The 18,762-nt window shown below is 35.5% G+C and overlaps 1 protein-coding gene and 1 pseudogene across 2 annotated transcripts; both read left to right on the forward strand.

Annotated features, from left to right (window-relative positions):
• The first annotated feature begins 2,733 nt into the window (after window positions 1-2,733).
• Window positions 2,734-7,688, forward strand: LOC107604859 (Pentatricopeptide repeat (PPR) superfamily protein). Its single transcript, XM_021104859.2, has 3 exons — window positions 2,734-3,150; window positions 4,843-7,568; window positions 7,649-7,688. Exon 2 carries the CDS (start codon window positions 5,119-5,121, stop codon window positions 7,564-7,566), a length of 2,448 nt encoding a protein of 815 aa, XP_020960518.1. The 5' UTR covers window positions 2,734-3,150; window positions 4,843-5,118; the 3' UTR covers window positions 7,567-7,568; window positions 7,649-7,688.
• LOC107647303 (phytyl ester synthase 2, chloroplastic-like) lies at window positions 7,671-16,554 on the forward strand (annotated as a pseudogene). The gene is made up of 10 exons (XR_015885926.1): window positions 7,671-7,676; window positions 7,764-7,885; window positions 8,186-8,294; window positions 8,420-8,550; window positions 8,884-8,998; window positions 14,482-14,736; window positions 15,054-15,170; window positions 15,838-15,923; window positions 16,155-16,264; window positions 16,417-16,554. The product of XR_015885926.1 is annotated as a phytyl ester synthase 2, chloroplastic-like (transcript).
• Window positions 16,555-18,762: the final 2,208 nt, after the last annotated feature.

The following is an 18,762-nucleotide window of genomic DNA, read 5'->3' on the forward strand; positions in this document are numbered from 1 at the left end:
CTCTTCCATGCCCAGTACGCCACCCATTGTGGTCTAGGAGTATCATCTTCTGCTGCGTCAGCGAACATTGATTCATGGAAATAGATAATCATCAACACAAAGACGCAACCTTCAACTGAAAATTTCTCTCTTGCTTTCTGGGCTTTGATCCCCTTTATCAGGAAGCTGAGCACATGAGATGCTCAATTCCATTCTTGGACTATGTCTACATGAAGGACAGATGACATATGGACTGGGGGAGATTTTGCTTTGTTGTCGGCAACAAAAAGTAATTCTAGATAAAGAGGATGAATATCCTATTGAATTTCAACAGGTTTTCCTCCCCCTTTAAAAGTCATCTCCAGCACAAATTTTGTCAAAGACACAAAAGTAAAACCCTTGAAGCTGTCAACAATTTTCTTTTGCTCCTTATTCAGTTTGTTATACACTTTTTCAAAAAAATTAGCCCCTACAATAGCACCAGCACCGAAATAGTTTAATATAAACAAATTAATATAAAAATAACAGCAAAACTTTATTGATAGAATATAGTAGAAAAGCTTTTTTTTTACTGCTTGAATTTAGGCCCAGTGCATCTCTTATCTTGGCAGGGGTTATGTAGCTTTTCTCATAGCGTGTCTCCAAGAATCCTTTATAGAGTTCGAAGGAAAGTATCAATTCCGTGTGAGACATTCAATAATGGAATATGTCTCAGTACACCAAATCCCATTTCTTCGACGATAGCTTTCTGTCGATCACTCATGTTGGCGAATACGTCGGCTATCGTTCTCGTTGAGCATCTTAAATCGTGAGGTTTTTATAAGGATTTGAAAAATTATGTCATATGATATATTTATAATACAAAAATAGAGTTGATCTAATGTGTATATGTTTACATCGTAAAGTGTCTTCTCCTTTTTTTGAGATGGTCTTTTTTGTCATTTTGGTTGTAAGGAATAAAAAATTTAGTCAATACTTAGCAGCAGTATCAAGTGAACCTCAATTAATTCACAAATAAATCGAAATTAGGTCAGATTTGAACAAACAGTCAAAAAAACTCGATCACCAATAAAAACACATCGAATTCATTTCTGGATCCAAATAACCTCAAATAAACTAAGAAACGAACTGAAATTATTTAATGGTAGCACCAGAAAAAAATCAAAACTAATAAAAATGTTAGCAAAATATTACAGTAAAAAAAATTATATCCTAACATTCACTAAAAAAGGAGAACAAAAGTAATTACCAAGTACTAAACATATCACTTGACAAGAATTGTGCATTGTACACAAATCATGCTTCTCTACCATTATGTGAAACATAACAAGGCTATAGTGAAAGATAAAGTTCACTATGCCATCACAAAAAGTATAGTACTTAATTGACCATGAACATTAAAATGATCCCAAAGTTTTCACTAAAATATACATACACATAATTAGCAACTATTAGTAAATCCGATTGAAGATATCCAAGCAGCACTTTTTGATATGAAAATGCTCAAACTATTAGAGTAAAGAACTACTTCATGTAGCTAACAATATAATTTTCATGAATGCAGAAGAACCTTACAAAAAAAATGGAAACCCTAGCAAAAAACATGACATATGACATCATTTTCCTTGAAATGAACCGAAATTATTTATCAGAACCAATATAAATATTAGCAAAATGTTATAGCGAAAAAAAACTTTATATTCTAACATTCATTAAAAAAGAGAACAAAAATAGTTATCAAATACTAAACATATCCCTTGACAAAATACGATTAGAGTAATGACTAATGAGTGATAAGAAAATTACAACCAACATATATATCGTAAGAAAAATTGCATCTTATTATAAATTATTCAAGTGTATACAACTGACAAATATCAGAGTTATAACTAACTAAACAAGTACACATGAACAAATTCAGCAAATTCAAGCGAAATGAAACCAAATAAACCTCAATTAAACAAAGAAATGAACTAAAATTACTTAATAAACCAAAATTACTTGATGAAACAAAACCAAATCAACATCAATTAAAATGCAGCAAAACTACTACAGTTTCATTCGATGCCATAATTACAGAAAAAAAAAACAAGAAAAATTGAATCAGAGAAACTTGATCTACTAAATGAAGATCCACTAAACCCTAAACCAAACTAATAGAAATGCGAAAAATGCGAAGGAGAAAACTAAACATAATAAACGCAGCACCGGATTTTTCTGTAGTTTTCGAATTCAAAATTCAAAAGATTTTTTAGAGATTTTGGGAGAGATTTCAAATTCCTTTGTTGCAGTTTTGAGTAGGAGATATGAATGGTTTTTCATATTAGAGCGAGAGGTAACGTTTGTTTGGGGTTTTGGGCATGTGTTACACACTTTTTTAATAAAAGTGATTTTTTGTTGGTGTTGGGCTTACTTGGTTGGATTTAGATGGTAATAAGGCTTGAATATGTAGCAAATCTAAATGATTTTTCAAACACTTATTTTGTCTCTCTTTAAATTGTGTAGAAATATGTGTCTTTAAGAGGAATTTCTGTCTAGTTGTAAGTATAGTTCTAAAGATTGAATTGGATAGATTGGTTTAATCGATTAACCAAAAATTAATTTTTTATTGGTTCGGTTGAAATAAAAAAAACTATTTGATAAAAAATCGTGAAAGAATCAGTCAAAACGACAATTAACCGGTAAATCGATTGAACCGGACGAATTTTTTTAAAGATTTTCGGTTTTAATTTAAAAAAAAAAACCCAGAAAACCCCGCCCTCCTTTTTCTCTCTCACAAACGATGATACAAACCCTACCACCAAACCCTATCACAGGCTCAGAGTTGCAGCCACCTTCAAACCTCAGAACGCCACCACTATCGCCGCTGGCGGTGACAGCCAGAAGTTTCCGTCGTCACCTCTCGAATGTCTGCTCGGCTCTCTTCTCTTGGATACGCTTCTCCTCGACGTTGCTAAAAGGTCGATTCGGAGCTGTTGGCGTCGCCGTCTCTGTCCTCATCGTCAAGCCAGTCTCCGTCGTCGTCGTCGTCGTCGTCGTCGGCGCTGAACTCGTCTTCTCTGTCCTCTTCGTGAAGCCTCTGTCTTCGAGCCCTCTCTCTTTTCCTCTCTCTGTGTCCGAGCTCACTTCCCTTCCTTCCTCGCCGTCACTTCCCTTCCTCTCTCGCCGCTGGTATTTATGTTTGCTTATTTTGTTAATTTTGCTGATTCTGAGTTGCTGAAATCTGATTCTGAGTTTTTTTTTTTTAAATTTTTGTTAATTTTTGCTTATTTTGTTAAATTTTGATGGATGATGGCTGGTGGTGTTTTGTTAAATTTCCTGCAATAATTTTGTTATTCTGAGTTGCTGATTTTCTGAAATAATTTTGTGTTCTGAGTTGGGATTGTTGCTGATGTGATTCTGAATTTAGTTTGGATTCTTTGCTTAGTTTTTTTTTTTGGATTCTCTGGCTTTGGATGCTGACAAGATTTTGGATTCTGAGTTTTTGTTGAATACTTGATTAGTATTGAGGATACAAATGTAATCGAACAAGATTCGGTTCAAGAAAGAATGATAGAAGAGTGTTAGACTCTTGGTTAGTTAGTTATTCGGTTTTTAGTTCAAAATAATATGATCCGTGTGTATTGATCCTCAATAATTCTGTTCTCAATTCTAATTTCAATTGCAAAATCTCTAGTTGTTTTTTTTGGTGACAAAATCTCTAGTTGTTTTATTTTAATAAATAAACACTTTCTAAAAAGATTTCCTAATAAAAAGGGTGGCATTGTACTAAAAAGGAAAGGAATAAGGCAAGCAGTATGTTAATTTTTCAACCTTACCTTAAAAGAGTCCTTCCCCTGCGCTGCATTCTTGGACAAAAAAAAATGGAGGTGAAATCAAAATAATATAATTCTAAAAAGTAAGAGCAGCAAATCAAGTACACGTAAAAAGAGATATGTCTTTGAAATCATTTCTTTGTTTCTTATATCACAAGAATTCCTCTCTTCTTTCTTGTGCTCATCACCATTCTCTTCTGATTCTCTTGGAGTGCTTATCTTGATTGTCAAGCAATTGAGCTTGATTACAGTTTAGAAGTTAATTAAAAAAAATTTATTGTGAATTTTTAATGATAAAATATGAACAAGTTACCATGTGAAATGGTAAAATTTTGAATTTTATTAGTTTAGAAAACATTGAATTTGAATATTTGAAATTGTATATTGAATTTTTAATAATTTTATTGTATATTTAATTAAACCGGCTCAACCATAGTTTGACACCGGTTGGACCATTGATCCTCTCACTTGATCGGTTCAATGCTGGGTCGGTTCTCGCAACCTTGTTCTAAATGGATCTGGTGAGTTATTATTTATGAGTTACTTAACAAAAACATCAAACGTTTTTTGAAATTAGTATTTGAAATGTCAGGTGATATTAGTTAAATGGGGATCTGTTCGCAATCCTAGATTTACAAATGGCTACTTTGTCATTTCTGTGTGCAATGTTGCTTATCCTCATCTTTTGTTGTCTAATCCTTTATTATTCTACACAGAGATTAATTTATTAGCAAGCAAAAGGTAGTTAGTAAATAAGTTAAAAAATAACAAAAATTATATTGTGATAAACCTGTTATATTAGATTCTTTTAATTGTGTTCAAGAATTAATTTATTAATATAATACACCATTATACCTAAGCAGTTGGTCTAACTGTCTGACTTAGACGTTTTTGTGGATCAACTGGGAGACAGTTTCTCAATAACTAGGAGCCAGAAATCTGGAACTTACAGTGCACTTATTGATATTTTAATCCCCTTTTTCTCCTTGCATGTGTGAGTTCTTGAGTTGTATAAGATCAGAGGATTAAAGTTGTTGCTCTTCTGCAGATGGCGAGATATTGATAATACAAAGTAACGCACAGAGGAATCAATGCAGTTATAAAGGTGAAAATCTGTTCTTCACTTAATGCTTTTGGTCTATAAGCTTGCTACAGACAGTAGAAATTCAATTATTGGAACAATTTTATCAACAATAGGGGTATGTTGAGGAATTTGCTAAAAGGGAATGTTTGGGGGGGTACATTTGAAATTATTTATGGGTGGGTCATTGAATGAATCCTGACCCTTAGTAGTTTGAGTTGTTTCTTTTCTTCCCCTAATGACATGAAAGCATGTACCAAGAAAATCTCATGCCGAAGCTTTGCCAAATTGACACATCCAAAACCGCACCTTCATGTCCGAACCCCCATAGACGCTTCCATCATCAAGACAGGCTTCATGCCCCAAACATGCCGTTTCAATTTCCTGATCAGGGCCTGTGTTCAACGTGGCGAATTGCGCCGTGCTCGGAAACTGTTCGACGGAATGCCTCACAGAAACACTTTCTCTGCTAACATGATGATCATGGGTTACATACAATCTGGCGATCTTGCCACTGCAACTAACTTGTTTGATGGCATGGATGATCGCAATGCTGTTTCCTGGACAATGCTGATTGGCGGCTATGCTCAGAACAATAGGTTTCGTGAAGCCTTTGGTCTTTTTGTTGAGATGTGTAGGCATGGAGTTGAACCAGATTATGTTACATTTTCCACTCTCTTATCTGGGTTCACTGAGTTCGATTCTGTCAATGAAGTAACCCAGGTTCATGCCTATGTCGTTAAGTTGGGGCATAATTCGGCCATGGTAGTTTCCAACTCATTGCTTGATTCTTACTGTAAAACCCGCAGCCTCGGGTTAGCTTGTCAGCTGTTTGAGCACATGCCTATGAAGGATTCTGTCACTTACAATGCATTAATGGCAGGGTATTCAAAAGAGGGGTTGAATCATGAGGCCTTAAACCTGTTCTTCAGGATGCAGGATTTGGAGTTTAAGCCTACAGAATTTACTTTTGCTACAGTTTTGTGTTGTGGGATACAGTTGGATGATATAGAATTTGGGCAACAAGTTCACAGTCTTCTGCTGAAGACTAATTTTGTGTGGAATGTGTTCGTGGCAAATGCTTTGCTTGATTTCTACTCGAAGCATGACCGGGTTGCTGAAGCACAGAAACTTTTTAATGAGATGCCAGAGTTGGATGGCATCTCTTACAATGTACTTATCACATGTTATGTGTGGAACGGAAGATTCAAAGAATCTATTGAACTATTCAGGGAGTTACACCTCACTAGATTTAACAGAAGGCAATTCCCATATGCTACGTTGCTGAGCATGGCTGCAAATGCATTGAACCTGGAAATGGGTAGGCAAATTCATTCCCAGGCTATTGTAACAGCTGCCATTTCAGACAATATGATTGGGAATTCTTTGGTTGACATGTATGCTAAATGTGACAGATTTGGGGAAGCAAATAGGATTTTTGCAAATTTGGCTCTTCAAAGTTCAGTTCCATGGACAGCCCTGATCTCGGGTAATGTTCAGAAGGGACACCCTGAAGAAGGTATAAAGCTATTCATTGAGATGCAAAGAGCTGAAAAGACTGCAGATGCAGCTACCTATGCCAGCATCCTAAAAGCCTGTGCAAATTTAGCCTCACAGGCTCTGGGAAAGCAGTTACACTCACACATAATTAGATCAGGATGCCTTTCAAATGTATTTTCTGGGAGTGCACTGCTTGACATGTATGCGAAATGTGGATCCATCGAAAATGCACTTCAAATGTTTCAAGAGATGCCAGTTAGGAATTCAGTCTCCTGGAATGCACTGATTTCAGCTTATGCACAAAATGGAGATGGTGAAAATACTCTTAGGTCATTTGAACAAATGGTTCATTCAGGTCTGAAACCAAATGCTGTTAGTTTCCTTAGTGTGCTGTGTGCATGCAGCCATTGTGGTCTAGTTGAAGAAGGATTGCAATACTTCAACTCCATGACTCAAATATATGAAGTTACTCCTAAACGAGAGCATTATACTTCAATGGTCGATATGCTGTGTCGGAGTGGGAGATTCGAGGAGGCAGTGAAAATGATGGCTCAGATGCCTTTTGAACCTGATGAAATAATGTGGTCATCAGTTCTAAACTCCTGCAGAATCCATAAAAATCAAGAGTTGGCAAAGAAAGCAGCAGACCAATTATTTAGCATGAAGGAGCTCAGAGATGCTGCTCCATATGTTAGCATGGCCAATATATATGCAGAAATTGGTGAATGGGAAAATGTAGGGAAGGTGAAGACGGCCATGAGAAGCCGAGGAATTAGAAAAGTGCCGGCTTACAGTTGGGTCGAAATCAAACACAAAACTCATGTTTTTTCAGCAAATAACAAGTCTCACCCACAGATGAAAGAGATCACAAGGAAGCTTGATGATCTGGAGAAGCAAATGGAGAAAGAAGGGTACAAGCCTGACTTAAGCTGTGCCCTTCACAATGAGGATAACGAACTGAAGGCAGAATCCCTTAAATATCACAGTGAACGCATTGCCATTGCATATGCACTGATCAGCACCTCAGAAGGGTCACCGATTGTAGTAATGAAGAATATAAGAGCTTGTACAAATTGCCATGCTGCAATCAAGGCAATATCCAAGATAGTTGGTAGGGAAATCACAGTGAGAGATTCAAGTAGGTTCCATCATTTCAGAGATGGAATCTGCTCCTGTAGGGACTACTGGTAGTGGTAGGTTGCAATTCAAAATCATGTTGCTTGTTTACTTCTTATTCTTAAATAAAACTTTGTAAAAGTTGGTCATCCTGAAGTTTTCAGGAACACATGATGAACATGCCTGTATTTTCTTTATCCGGGCTTCTGAGTTCTCAGATTGAGCTTTCTTTTCACTTAAGAGTATTGAAAGTCTATTGTTGAGAGATTTAGGCTCTTGCTGATATATTACCAAAAGAAACACTTCTGTGGAAGCTGAAGCTGCTTAGATCAGCTTCTGCATATGCCAACTCACGCCTTCATGCTGTAAAAGCTCAGGCTTTGATACTATCCAGGTTCATACTCTTTGACACTGTCAATCTCATATCAGTTGTAATTTAGGATCATACGTACTTTGTTAACTTATAACTTCGTGTTTACTTAGCAGAAATGCTTTTCTTTTTCAATAAAAATATAAAAAAGTAAAAACTTTGTTGACGGATTTTTACTTTGAAAACATTATCTTGATGAAAACACTTAAGATTAACTAAGTTTACTGAAATGCTTGACTTCTGTTCATTCTTCAAATATTGGTGCACCTTTATTTTTTCTGGAATGTGGAAACTGAAACTGAGGTTCATCATTTGTCCTCTTAGTGAAAAAGACGAATTACTACCTAGCAAAGAGGAAGGCGAAAGGCTACGTAAGTTATTAGCTAACTCTGAGCTATGTAAATTTGCAGACAGTGGATATTTCCTATTCCTGGTATGATTCCCTCCATTGCTGTTTTTCTTCATCTAACATTCTTGTACTTGTGGAGTAAAGATATCTAATATGTTATGGAAAGTCTTAATGGATCCTAATATGGTGCCTCTGTTTTCCGCTAGCAGGAAGGCAATATTGACCTGGTAACAGTCATCAAGGGAACTTCTTTCTACTGCTGTGTAAAGAAGCATGATTATGTATCAGATTATATACCGCCAACACCTACGGAATTCAAAGAAGTACTGAACTCTTACAGGTAAATATTATGATAAAGTTGATCATATAAGGCATCAACACAGTTAACAAGTCTGCAGTGTTTAAACAAGCTTATCATGTCAAGTTGATGTCTTGGTGAGTATATATTCATGCTATATGAGATAAAGTTTAAAATCTATCAGAAATATATATGGTACTCCAAAGTGGGAAACTTGATTGAACTTGCTAATATCTTAGTTGGTCAAATCATGTATCTATGCTATATCTTCAGATGTGCAACCATGCTTTCTTGATTCATCTTCTTTCTTTTCTTTTTATTTTATTAATTAATAGAAGTTGCAATCATGTCCCCTTTCACTTATAATGCTTGCAGGCTATTGAACACTCTGACAAGTCCTGTAATGTTGTCAACTTTGGAGGATGGAACAATTGTAAAGGTCCTTGCTGGACTTCCTTCAGAGGGACCTGTTATATATGTTGGGTATCACATGCTGCTCGGAATTGAACTCGAGCCATTAGTTTCTCGAAGTTTGACCGAAAGAGATATCCTTGTTGAGGGATAGGACATCCATTGATGTTTAGGAGAAATGATGCTGGACTACTGCCAGATTTAGCTTCTTTTGATTCTCTGAGAGTTATGGGTGCTGTTCCTGTTGCTGCAACTAACCTATTCAAGCTTTTGTCTTCCAAGTCTCTTATCTTATTATATCCTGGAGGGATGCGCGAGGCTCTTCACAGGAAGGTAAATTCCAATATGTAGTTTTCTTTTTTTGGCAACAAGTTATTGCCATCTTTCATATTGAAACAATTGCTCGTTTTACTCCCTCTGTTCTGGCTTCTATACCATCTTGGACATGAAAGAGCATATGAAAATGTGAATTGAATGAGTTGTCACTAACTCAGTATACTGAGAAACATTTATTTGAGTTTATTTAATAGTGTAAGAATTGAAGTGTTTGAATGTATTGTATTATAAAATGTACAGGGAATCAGCCTCTTTATAGAGAAATTACAGAAATAGAAATAACTAGAAAATAGGAAAGAAGGAAAAAATACTAGCCTAAAATAAAGGAAAGATTTCTAATCATAAAATCCCTAAAATTAAGCTAAACCCAAAAAGGAAAAGATTTATAATTAATTCTATTTACATAAGATTCATAAAAGGAATTAGGAATCTGATTTTGATTTGATTTAGTCAACACTCCCCCTCAAGCTGGCTTGAAGATATCATTCATTGACAGCTTGCTTATTATGCTATCAAAAGTCTTCTTGGGTAATCCTTTAGTTAGAATATCTGCTAATTGTTCCGTGGTTGGAACATATGAGATGCAAATCTGTCCTCTCTCAATCTTTTCCCTGATAAAATGCTTGTCAACTTCAACATGTTTAGTTCTATCATGCAACACTGGATTATGAGAAATGGAAATTGCAGATTTGTTGTCACAATACAACCGCATTGGTGGAGAAATGGAAACTTTTAGTTCTCGTAGGATTTTCTCTACCCATATTGCTTCACATATTCCATGAGCCACTGCTCTAAACTCAGCTTCTGCACTACTTCGTGCCACAACACTCTGTTTTTTACTCCTCCAACTAACCAAGTTTCCGCCAACAAAAGTACAATACTCAGATGTTGACCTTCTATCCATGATATTCCCAGCCCAATCTGCATCTGTATAAGCTTCTACTTGAAGATGTTCATGCTTTTTATAGAGTAATCCTTTCCCAGGCGACCCTTTCAAGTACCTTAGGATTCTAAAGACAACATCCATGTGTTCTTGACCAGGTGAATGCATAAACTGGCTTACCATGCTCACAGCAAAGGCTATATCCGGACGTGTATGGGATAAATAGATTAGCCTCCCTACCAACCGCTGATATCTCCCTTTGTCCATTACATTTTCTGGTTCAGCTGGCTTCAATTTTAAGTTAGGCTCTATAGGTGTTTCAGCAGCTTTACAACCAAGTAATCCCGTCTCTTTTAAAAGATCTAGGATGTACTTTCGTTGGTTCATAAAAATGCCTTCCTTAGACCTTGCAAATTCAATTCCAAGGAAGTATTTTAATGAGCCAAGTTCTTTGATTTCAAATGCTTTGGCAAGCTTCTCCTTCAAGTCTTTTAGCTCCAAAAAGTCATCACCTGTCAGAATAATGTCATCCACATATACAATTAAGATGGCAGTTTTATTAGCTGCTGAATGCTTATAGAAAAGTGTATGGTCAGCTTGGCTTTGAGTATAACCAAGTCCCTTCACCACCATTCCAAGTCGTTCAAACCAAGCTCTTGGGGATTGTTTCAATCCATAGAGAGATTTCTTTAGTTTGCACACTTTATTCCTCCCTAGTTCAGCTTCAAATCCAGGTGGAAGTTTCATGAACACCTCTTCCTCTAGTTCCCCATTCAGGAAAGCATTCTTTATATCCAATTGGTGTAAAGGCCAATTGTAATTCGCAGCAAGAGATAAGAGAATCCGCACAGAACTGAGTTTGGCAATTGGAGCAAAAGTCTCTCGATAGTCTACTCCATAGGTTTGTGTATATCCCCTAGCTACTAACCTAGCCTTATACCTCTCTATGCTTCCATCAGCATTGCATTTGATGGTAAAAACCCACCTGCAGCCAACCAATTTTGTATTCTGTGGCAGATCTACAATCTCCCAAATTTCATTTTTCTTGAGTGCATGCCACTCTTCCATCACTGCTAATTTCCAGTTGGGATCATCTAGTGCTTCCTCTATGTTCCTAGGCTCAAATAGATTTGTAATTTTAGAAGTAAAAGCTCGATGTTTTTGAGAGAGATTTTGGTAAGAGACATAATTGGAAATAGGATGGTTGGTGCTGGTTTTAAGTACCTTTTTGGTGCAGGTTCTGGTTTCTTTCTTAAGGGCTATTGGCAAATTATTATTAGAAGTGACAATTTCAGATTTACCTGGAAGTTCCTGAAGTACTACAGTTGAGCCGTCTTCCGGGTTTTCAGATTGGGTTGGTACAGAGATGATGGGCTGGTCTCTAGTCTTCTTGGGATATTTCCGAACATAACACCGAAGCTCCTTTTCTTGTGGTATTTCTTTTCCTGTTTGGATTCCAACTAATTCTGGCACAATTTCAGAATTGGTTTTCACATCTTGTTTTGCAATTGTTTCAGAATTTACTTGATTAGTGAAAGTTGTATCCTCAATATGTAAGATAGGAGTAGGTAAAGGTTCATGCAAAAAATTTTCTTCCCTTAGACTCTCCCCTTGAAGAGAATTTTTTTGAAAAAAGGTTTCATGTTCCAAAAAAGTAACATCCATACTTACATGAAATTTCTTGGTGTGTGGATTGAAACATTTATAACCCTTTTGACTTGGGGAATAGCCAATAAAAATGCATTTTTCTGCCCTTGGATCAAGTTTACTTCGATATGAAGGTGTATGTAAAAACACAGTGCAAGCAAATACTTTTAAAGGTAAGTCAGAATGCAATCTACATGCTAGAAAATTCTTTTTGAAAGTATCCAACGGTGTGCAGTAATTTAACACACGTGTGGGCATTCGATTTATGATATAGGCTGCTGTTAGAACAGCATCTCCCCATAAATACTTTGGAACATTACCCTCAAACATAATGGCACGTGCTACTTCAAGAAGGTGTTTATTCTTCCTTTCAGCAATGCCATTTTGTTGGGGTGTATTGGGGCATGTAGATTGATGTTGAATACCTTTCTTTTGAAGAAATTCACCAAGATTTTTATTAAAGTATTCAGTGCCATTATCACTTCTTAATATTGAAATTTTTGTGTCAAATTGTGTTTCTACCATTATTGAAAAATACTGAAAAATTTTAGAAACCTCAGATTTTTCATGCATGAGATAGATCCAACATAGTCGTGTGTGGTCATCAATAAAAGTTACAAACCATTTTTTTTCAAATTGAGTTGTTATTTTCGATGGACCCCATACATCACTATGAATCAAGTGGAAAGGTTTAGATGCATGATAAGGTTGAGAGTAATAAGGAACTCTATGACTCTTTGAACGAATACAACTTTCACATTTAAGTAAGGAAGAATCAATATTTTTAAACAAACTTGGAAACAAGTGTTTGAGATATGGAAAACTAGGGTGTCCTAGTCTATTGTGCCAGAGAATTATTTGGTCCTTTATAGGCATAGAACTTATACCACTAAATCCTTGAGCTATTTTATCCTCCGAAATATCCTCAAAGTGATTAAGCCCATCCATCATCTTAGCACTGCCAATCATCTTCCCCGAAGTCCGGTCCTGAAAAATACCATGAGTGTCAAAGAATGTCACAGCACAATTGGAATCCTTGCAGATTTTACTAATAGAGAAAAGATTACAAGAAAGCTTTGGTACATGTAGGACATTTCTTAGGTCAATGTTTTCGGACAGTTTAATTGTACCTTTTCCAGCAATAGATGAAAAACTACCATCAGCAACTCTAATTTTTTCATTTTCAAAGCAAGGAGAATAAGTTTTAAATAAAGGGGAGAGGCTGGTCATATGGTCAGATGCACCTGAATCGACAATCCATGGTGCATTCAAGTTTGAGGTGCAGTTAAGGGACATAGGAATACTAAAATTACCTGTTTGAGCCAAAGAACCACTAGGAGTACTAGACACAGAACTGGAATTTAACAGCCTTATGAGCTGCTCAACCTGTTCCTTACTCAATGATGATTTTTCAGCCTCATGAGCAGTTGGGGTAGAGCGTATTTTGAGACCAGGTTTGCTGCCATTAAGGTGTGCTGGTTTTCCATGAATCTTCCAGCAGGTTTCTCGGGTGTGACGAGGTTTATTGCAGTGGTCACACCAAAGATTGGAGGGGTGCTTCTAATTTGATGAACTTTTAAGTGCAGCAGGTGCCACTAAAAGTGCATTAGACTCCAAAGAGGTCTGTTCAGTCTTGCCTTTTCCCATCATCATAGCTCTACGAGTTTCCTCTCTTCTAACTTCAGCAAATACTTCTCCAATTGAGGGTAGGATTGCTCTTCCAATAATTCTGCCACGAACTTCATCTAGCTCCACGTTGAGGCTTGCAAGAAACTGGAATATCCTCCCTTCTTCCACTGTTTGTTGGTGGTGTTTGGCATCAGCGGCTGAATTCCACTTGTAGTTATTAAAGTGGTCAAGATCCTGCCACACCCGCTTCAATGTGTGGAAATATTTGGTGACATTGTCACCCCCTTGTTGAATTTCTCTAGCTTTTAGAGTAAGTTCATAAATCTGGGATTTATTCCCAAGATCAGAGTACATCTTCTTGACACTATCCCACAATTCTTTGGCTGTGGTATAGTACATGTAGTTACTGCTGATATCCTCCTCCATTGAGTTCACCAGCCATGTCATCACCATGGAATTTTCGGTATCCCACACATGATATTGTGAGTCAGTGATGTTAGGCTGGCTTCGCTCACCGGTGAGATATCCAATCTTCCCTCTTCCACGGATATACATCTGAACTGATTGAGACCACCTAAGGTAGTTTGACCCATTGAGTCGAAATGTGGTGATCTGAACTGAATGGGAGTCACCACTAACTAGTATCCGTTGCTCAGATTTTAAATCTGATGGAGTAGGAGTGGTGTTCTCCTTCTGTTCAGGATTAATGACTGAGGAACTGTCAGCCATAGCTATAAATCAGAGGCACAGTGCAGAGATCCTGCTCTGATACCAAATTGAAGTGTTTGAATGTATTGTATTATAAAATGTACAGGGAATCAGCCTCTTTATAGAGGAATTACAGAAATAGAAATAACTAGAAAATAGGAAAGAAGGAAAAAATACTAGCCTAAAATAAAGGAAAGATTTCTAATCATAAAATCCCTAAAATTAAGCTAAACCCAAAAAGGAAAAGATTTATAATTAATTCTATTTACATAAGATTCATAAAAGGAATTAGGAATCTGATTTTGATTTGATTTAGTCAACAGTAAGGGTTTTACATTGTTATATATGTTGGGTATCACATGCTGCTCGGAATTGAACTCGGTCCATTAGTTTCTCGAATTTTGACCGAAAGAGATATCCTTGTTCGAGGGATAGCTCATCCATTGATGTTTAGGAGAAATGATGCTGGACTACTGCCAGATTTAGCTTCTTTTGATTCCTTCAGAGTTATGGGTGCTGTTCCTGTTGCTGCAACTAACCTATTCAAGCTTTTGTCTTCCAAGTCTCATATCTTATTATATCCTGGAGGGATGCGCGAGGCTCTTCACAGGAAGGTAAATTCCAATATGTAGTTTTCTTTTTTGGCAACAAGTTATTGCCATCTTTCATATTGAAACAATTGCTCGTTTTACTCCCTCTGTTCTGGCTTGTATACCATCTTGGACATGAAAGAGCGTATGAAAATGTGAATTGAATGAGTTGTCACTAACTCAGTATGCTGAGAAACATTTATTTGAGTTTATTTGATAGTGTAAGAGTTTTACATTGTTATTAGATACTTACCTTTGTAAGACTTGGATATTTGCTAATATGGTAATGCATATTTGGATATTTGCATTAAACATATACTGAACATTTTAATGATTTTCAGGGTGAAGAATACAAGTTATTCTGGCCTGAACAATTAGTTTGTTAGAATGGCAGCTTGATTCGGAGCTAAAATAGTACCTTTTGGATTGGTACTGTTGGAGAAGATGATCTTGCTGAGGTAAGCTTGGATCTTTGCCGAGCTATAATCATTTTACTTTACAAAGTGATTGTGCCCTTCAAGTGCTTGTCATGGAGACAAAAGCATGACCATATTGTTTATGGATGATGGGAGGATTTAATTTTGATTCATTAATCATATCTTATACTTCAAGGATTTTGACTTTTCAGGTGACTGTTAAGTGTTAACTGAAGAAGTTTAAATACTGTGATACTACATTATTCAAAAAATTCAATGTAAGATGCATAGCAGATAAAAATTGCACCCTGAACTTTTTGCATGTGTATTTGAATGTGGAGAGGATCGAATAATGAAGGCTTTGCAATTAGTGGGAAGGAATATATTTAACATTTTCTTTTATATATTACTGAATAGAAGAATTTAATTTGATAACCTATCACTAAACTCTAAACATAAACATTTTCATTTTAAATTACTGAATAGTCCTAAAGATTTATGAGAACTATGAGCTTCTCATATATTTCTGACGATGTTTTAGTCTTGTAGAATAGTTAGAATACAGGAAATACGTCACCTGCATAAAACATTCTTGTCAAGAGTTTCCTGATATATAATACGTTCATTCTTTAATTTCATTCTACGTCTTCTGTTGATGCCTTGAACATGGACTTATACCATTAACACCAACCTGCATTGGTCTTTTCAGGTTGTTCTTGATTATGATGACTTGGTCAACATTCCTTTATTCAAGTCTCTAATAGAGAAGCTCACAGCTGAGTCTATCCCTTTGAGGTATCTCCATTTTTTTATTTTCCTTTTAAATTTAGTTGTTCATTGTGTGGCATGATTCATATTACATTAAGAGTCACAACTTAGTATTTGTAAACTATATCGTTATATCTATTGAACCTTCTATAGATGCCATCTTACACATATAATTACGTATTTGGATACACATAAAATCTTCTTAAACTGCATATCAAAACTAAATTCTTATTTATGTCCGACATTTTTAAAGTTTAGGACTGATGCTACTGGTGAGGTGGCAAATCAACAAGTACATATGCCTGCATTCTTGCCTAAAGTTCCTGGCCGTTTCTATTATTATTTTGGAAAACCAATTGAAACTAAAGGTATGCTCAAGCCATGAAATTTGGTGGTAATTATTCAATATGTGATCTGTTACTCTAACATACGAGATAAAATGAGTACATAAAAAATTTATATGATATTGACTATGGCAGATTAAATTTATATATAGATATATTTTATGTTTGTTTGACAGGTAGGAGCATGTGCTGAAAGACAGAGAGAAATCTTATGAACTATATTTACAAGTGGAATCCGAGGTTGAGAAATGTTTGGCTTATTTAAAGGAGAAAAGAGAAAGTGACCCTTACGGAAACATAGTGCCTCGGCTATTATACAAGGCCAAACATGGTTTTGATGCTGAAGTTCCAACTTTCGAAATTTGAATGTTGGAAACCAAACCTGTTGGTGTCTTGTCTGTCTGTCTTGCTTTCTTTCTTTCTTTTGTTTTTTACCTCCTCCTCTTTTAATTGGTCAGATGTGCATTCCCCTATGTAAAACGAAAATGAAATCATCCATTTTTCTTTTTCCTTTTTAATAGAACAGTGCAATAATTCTTGGTTCAAATCAATAAGAGGTGAATGCGGGTTTCACGAATGTAATATAGTAATAGCACTATAACCAATTATTATATACCAAATTTTGTTTTATTTGTTTTCTTTTAATTTTTGTAGATTGTGGTAGGCTGGTAAGCTATTAAGATTTAGTTATTTGCATATAAATGTTGGTGACTTGCAGGTTGATGGGCTTATTAGTTGCCACTTCAATGGCGGCATGGCAACGGGTTTTAAAAGATTTCTACGTAAATTGTATTAGGCTGATTAAAACTCCATAGTTTACAAGGTTTCATGAACGTATAGAAACCCCTCTAAAGATGCCAAGTACCAGGTTTATTTACGATGTACGCACTATTGTAGGATACTGGATTTTATAACCAAATTATAAAATTAAGATTCTACAGCGACTTATAAACTAATAGAAATTTCTAAATAACCACCTGAATTTATTCAGAATTAACTAACCATGTAACTAACCATAATTAGGGCCTAATTGCTGGCATACGGTAGCATATAGTTAATACTATGGACTATAGTTAGATCATAGATGTGTAGTCAGTTGCTCGTTTTAGTATTAACACTTTAACAGTAGAGCAGTTATATTAGTTGGTTTGCTAATTGTAATATGTAGGGAGTTTAGCGCCTTTAGATGTAATAACTAGTATATCAATAACGTGTATATTGATTCACTCTTTTATTTATTAAATACGTATAAAAATAACAGAAAAAATTGTCGTGAAAATAACAAAATTGAATTAGGTGAGATGATAAGTGGTTTATAATTTAACTAAAAGATATTGGGTTCAAATTTTAGAGAAAACATGTTCAATGAATTATACATAACGAAGAGTATTTTAGGAGACAAAAAAGTTGGACACCAACCCTCCTCATATTCCCATATACATAATAGGAAGAATTTCAAGTGTATCAGGTATACCGATATTCTAAAGTATAAATCTTATTTTAAATCCTAAAATTTTGAACCCTAAAATTTTGAACATTAAATTCTAAGTTTTAAATTCTAAACTCTAAATTTTGAAATGAATTTTTTTAAAATGATTCTATACAATTTCAACTCGAAATTGAGAGAAAAGAAAATAACTAATGAGTACTATTTATCCTGCTCAACATAGTCATCAAGGATAAATAGACCCAAAGCATTTTTAACACAAAACAAGAAACTACACTACTAATGAACAGATCAAATTCAACCACATATATAACCCAAAAACAACACCAGCCATAAACATATCAAAATATCAAAGTTACTTGCATTTGCATCTTATACACATAATGGAACGCCCTATCCACATTATTCACTTTCTTTTCCATCAAACACCTCTGTTCACGTTCCCCTGCAAACAGTTATGAAAGAAGGGTTAGGTGTAGGTGTAGGTTTTTGTAATATGGAGAAAAAACAATCAGTCTACTTAAATTCTTAAGCTTAAGAAGTCTCTTAAGAAAGTTTCTCAACCAAAGTTGCTTTCAGTTCAGGAAATTTGAAATGTAGAACTCTCCTTCAATCTATACGAGGCATAATGCATGTGAAATGTATTTGTTATTTATTGGGTATATTTTTTTAGTAAACACCCCAATTGACCCTCAAACAATTTCTTCAGATTAGGCACTTTGATCTCCAATAAATTTTTATTCTTTAAAAATTCTGAAAATTACTTGTGTGAATTTCATCTTCCTTTATTTTTAGCAGAATCGACACCGATCATCTACAGAAGGCATACAAACAGACCTATGTTCTTCACATTCAATTTTATCTTCTCCCAAGATTGTTGCATGGTCAATTCAACAAGGAAATCAATAAAATTTGGGTTGTGTAACCTTATAGTTATTCTTACTTCTGCCAAAATTTCTCAACCCCAAAACAGGGGCTAAATCAATGACAAAACATCTAATTAAGAACGATAAAGCATTAAAACAAATTGGAGTATTGGACCATAGCATCTCCAACCTCGAATTAGTAGCAGAAC

The sequence above is a fragment of the Arachis ipaensis genome, chromosome B6, assembly GCF_059453495.1.
Source record: "Arachis ipaensis isolate K30076 ecotype BB chromosome B6, ASM5945349v1, whole genome shotgun sequence".
NCBI classification, from domain to species: domain Eukaryota; kingdom Viridiplantae; phylum Streptophyta; class Magnoliopsida; order Fabales; family Fabaceae; genus Arachis; species Arachis ipaensis.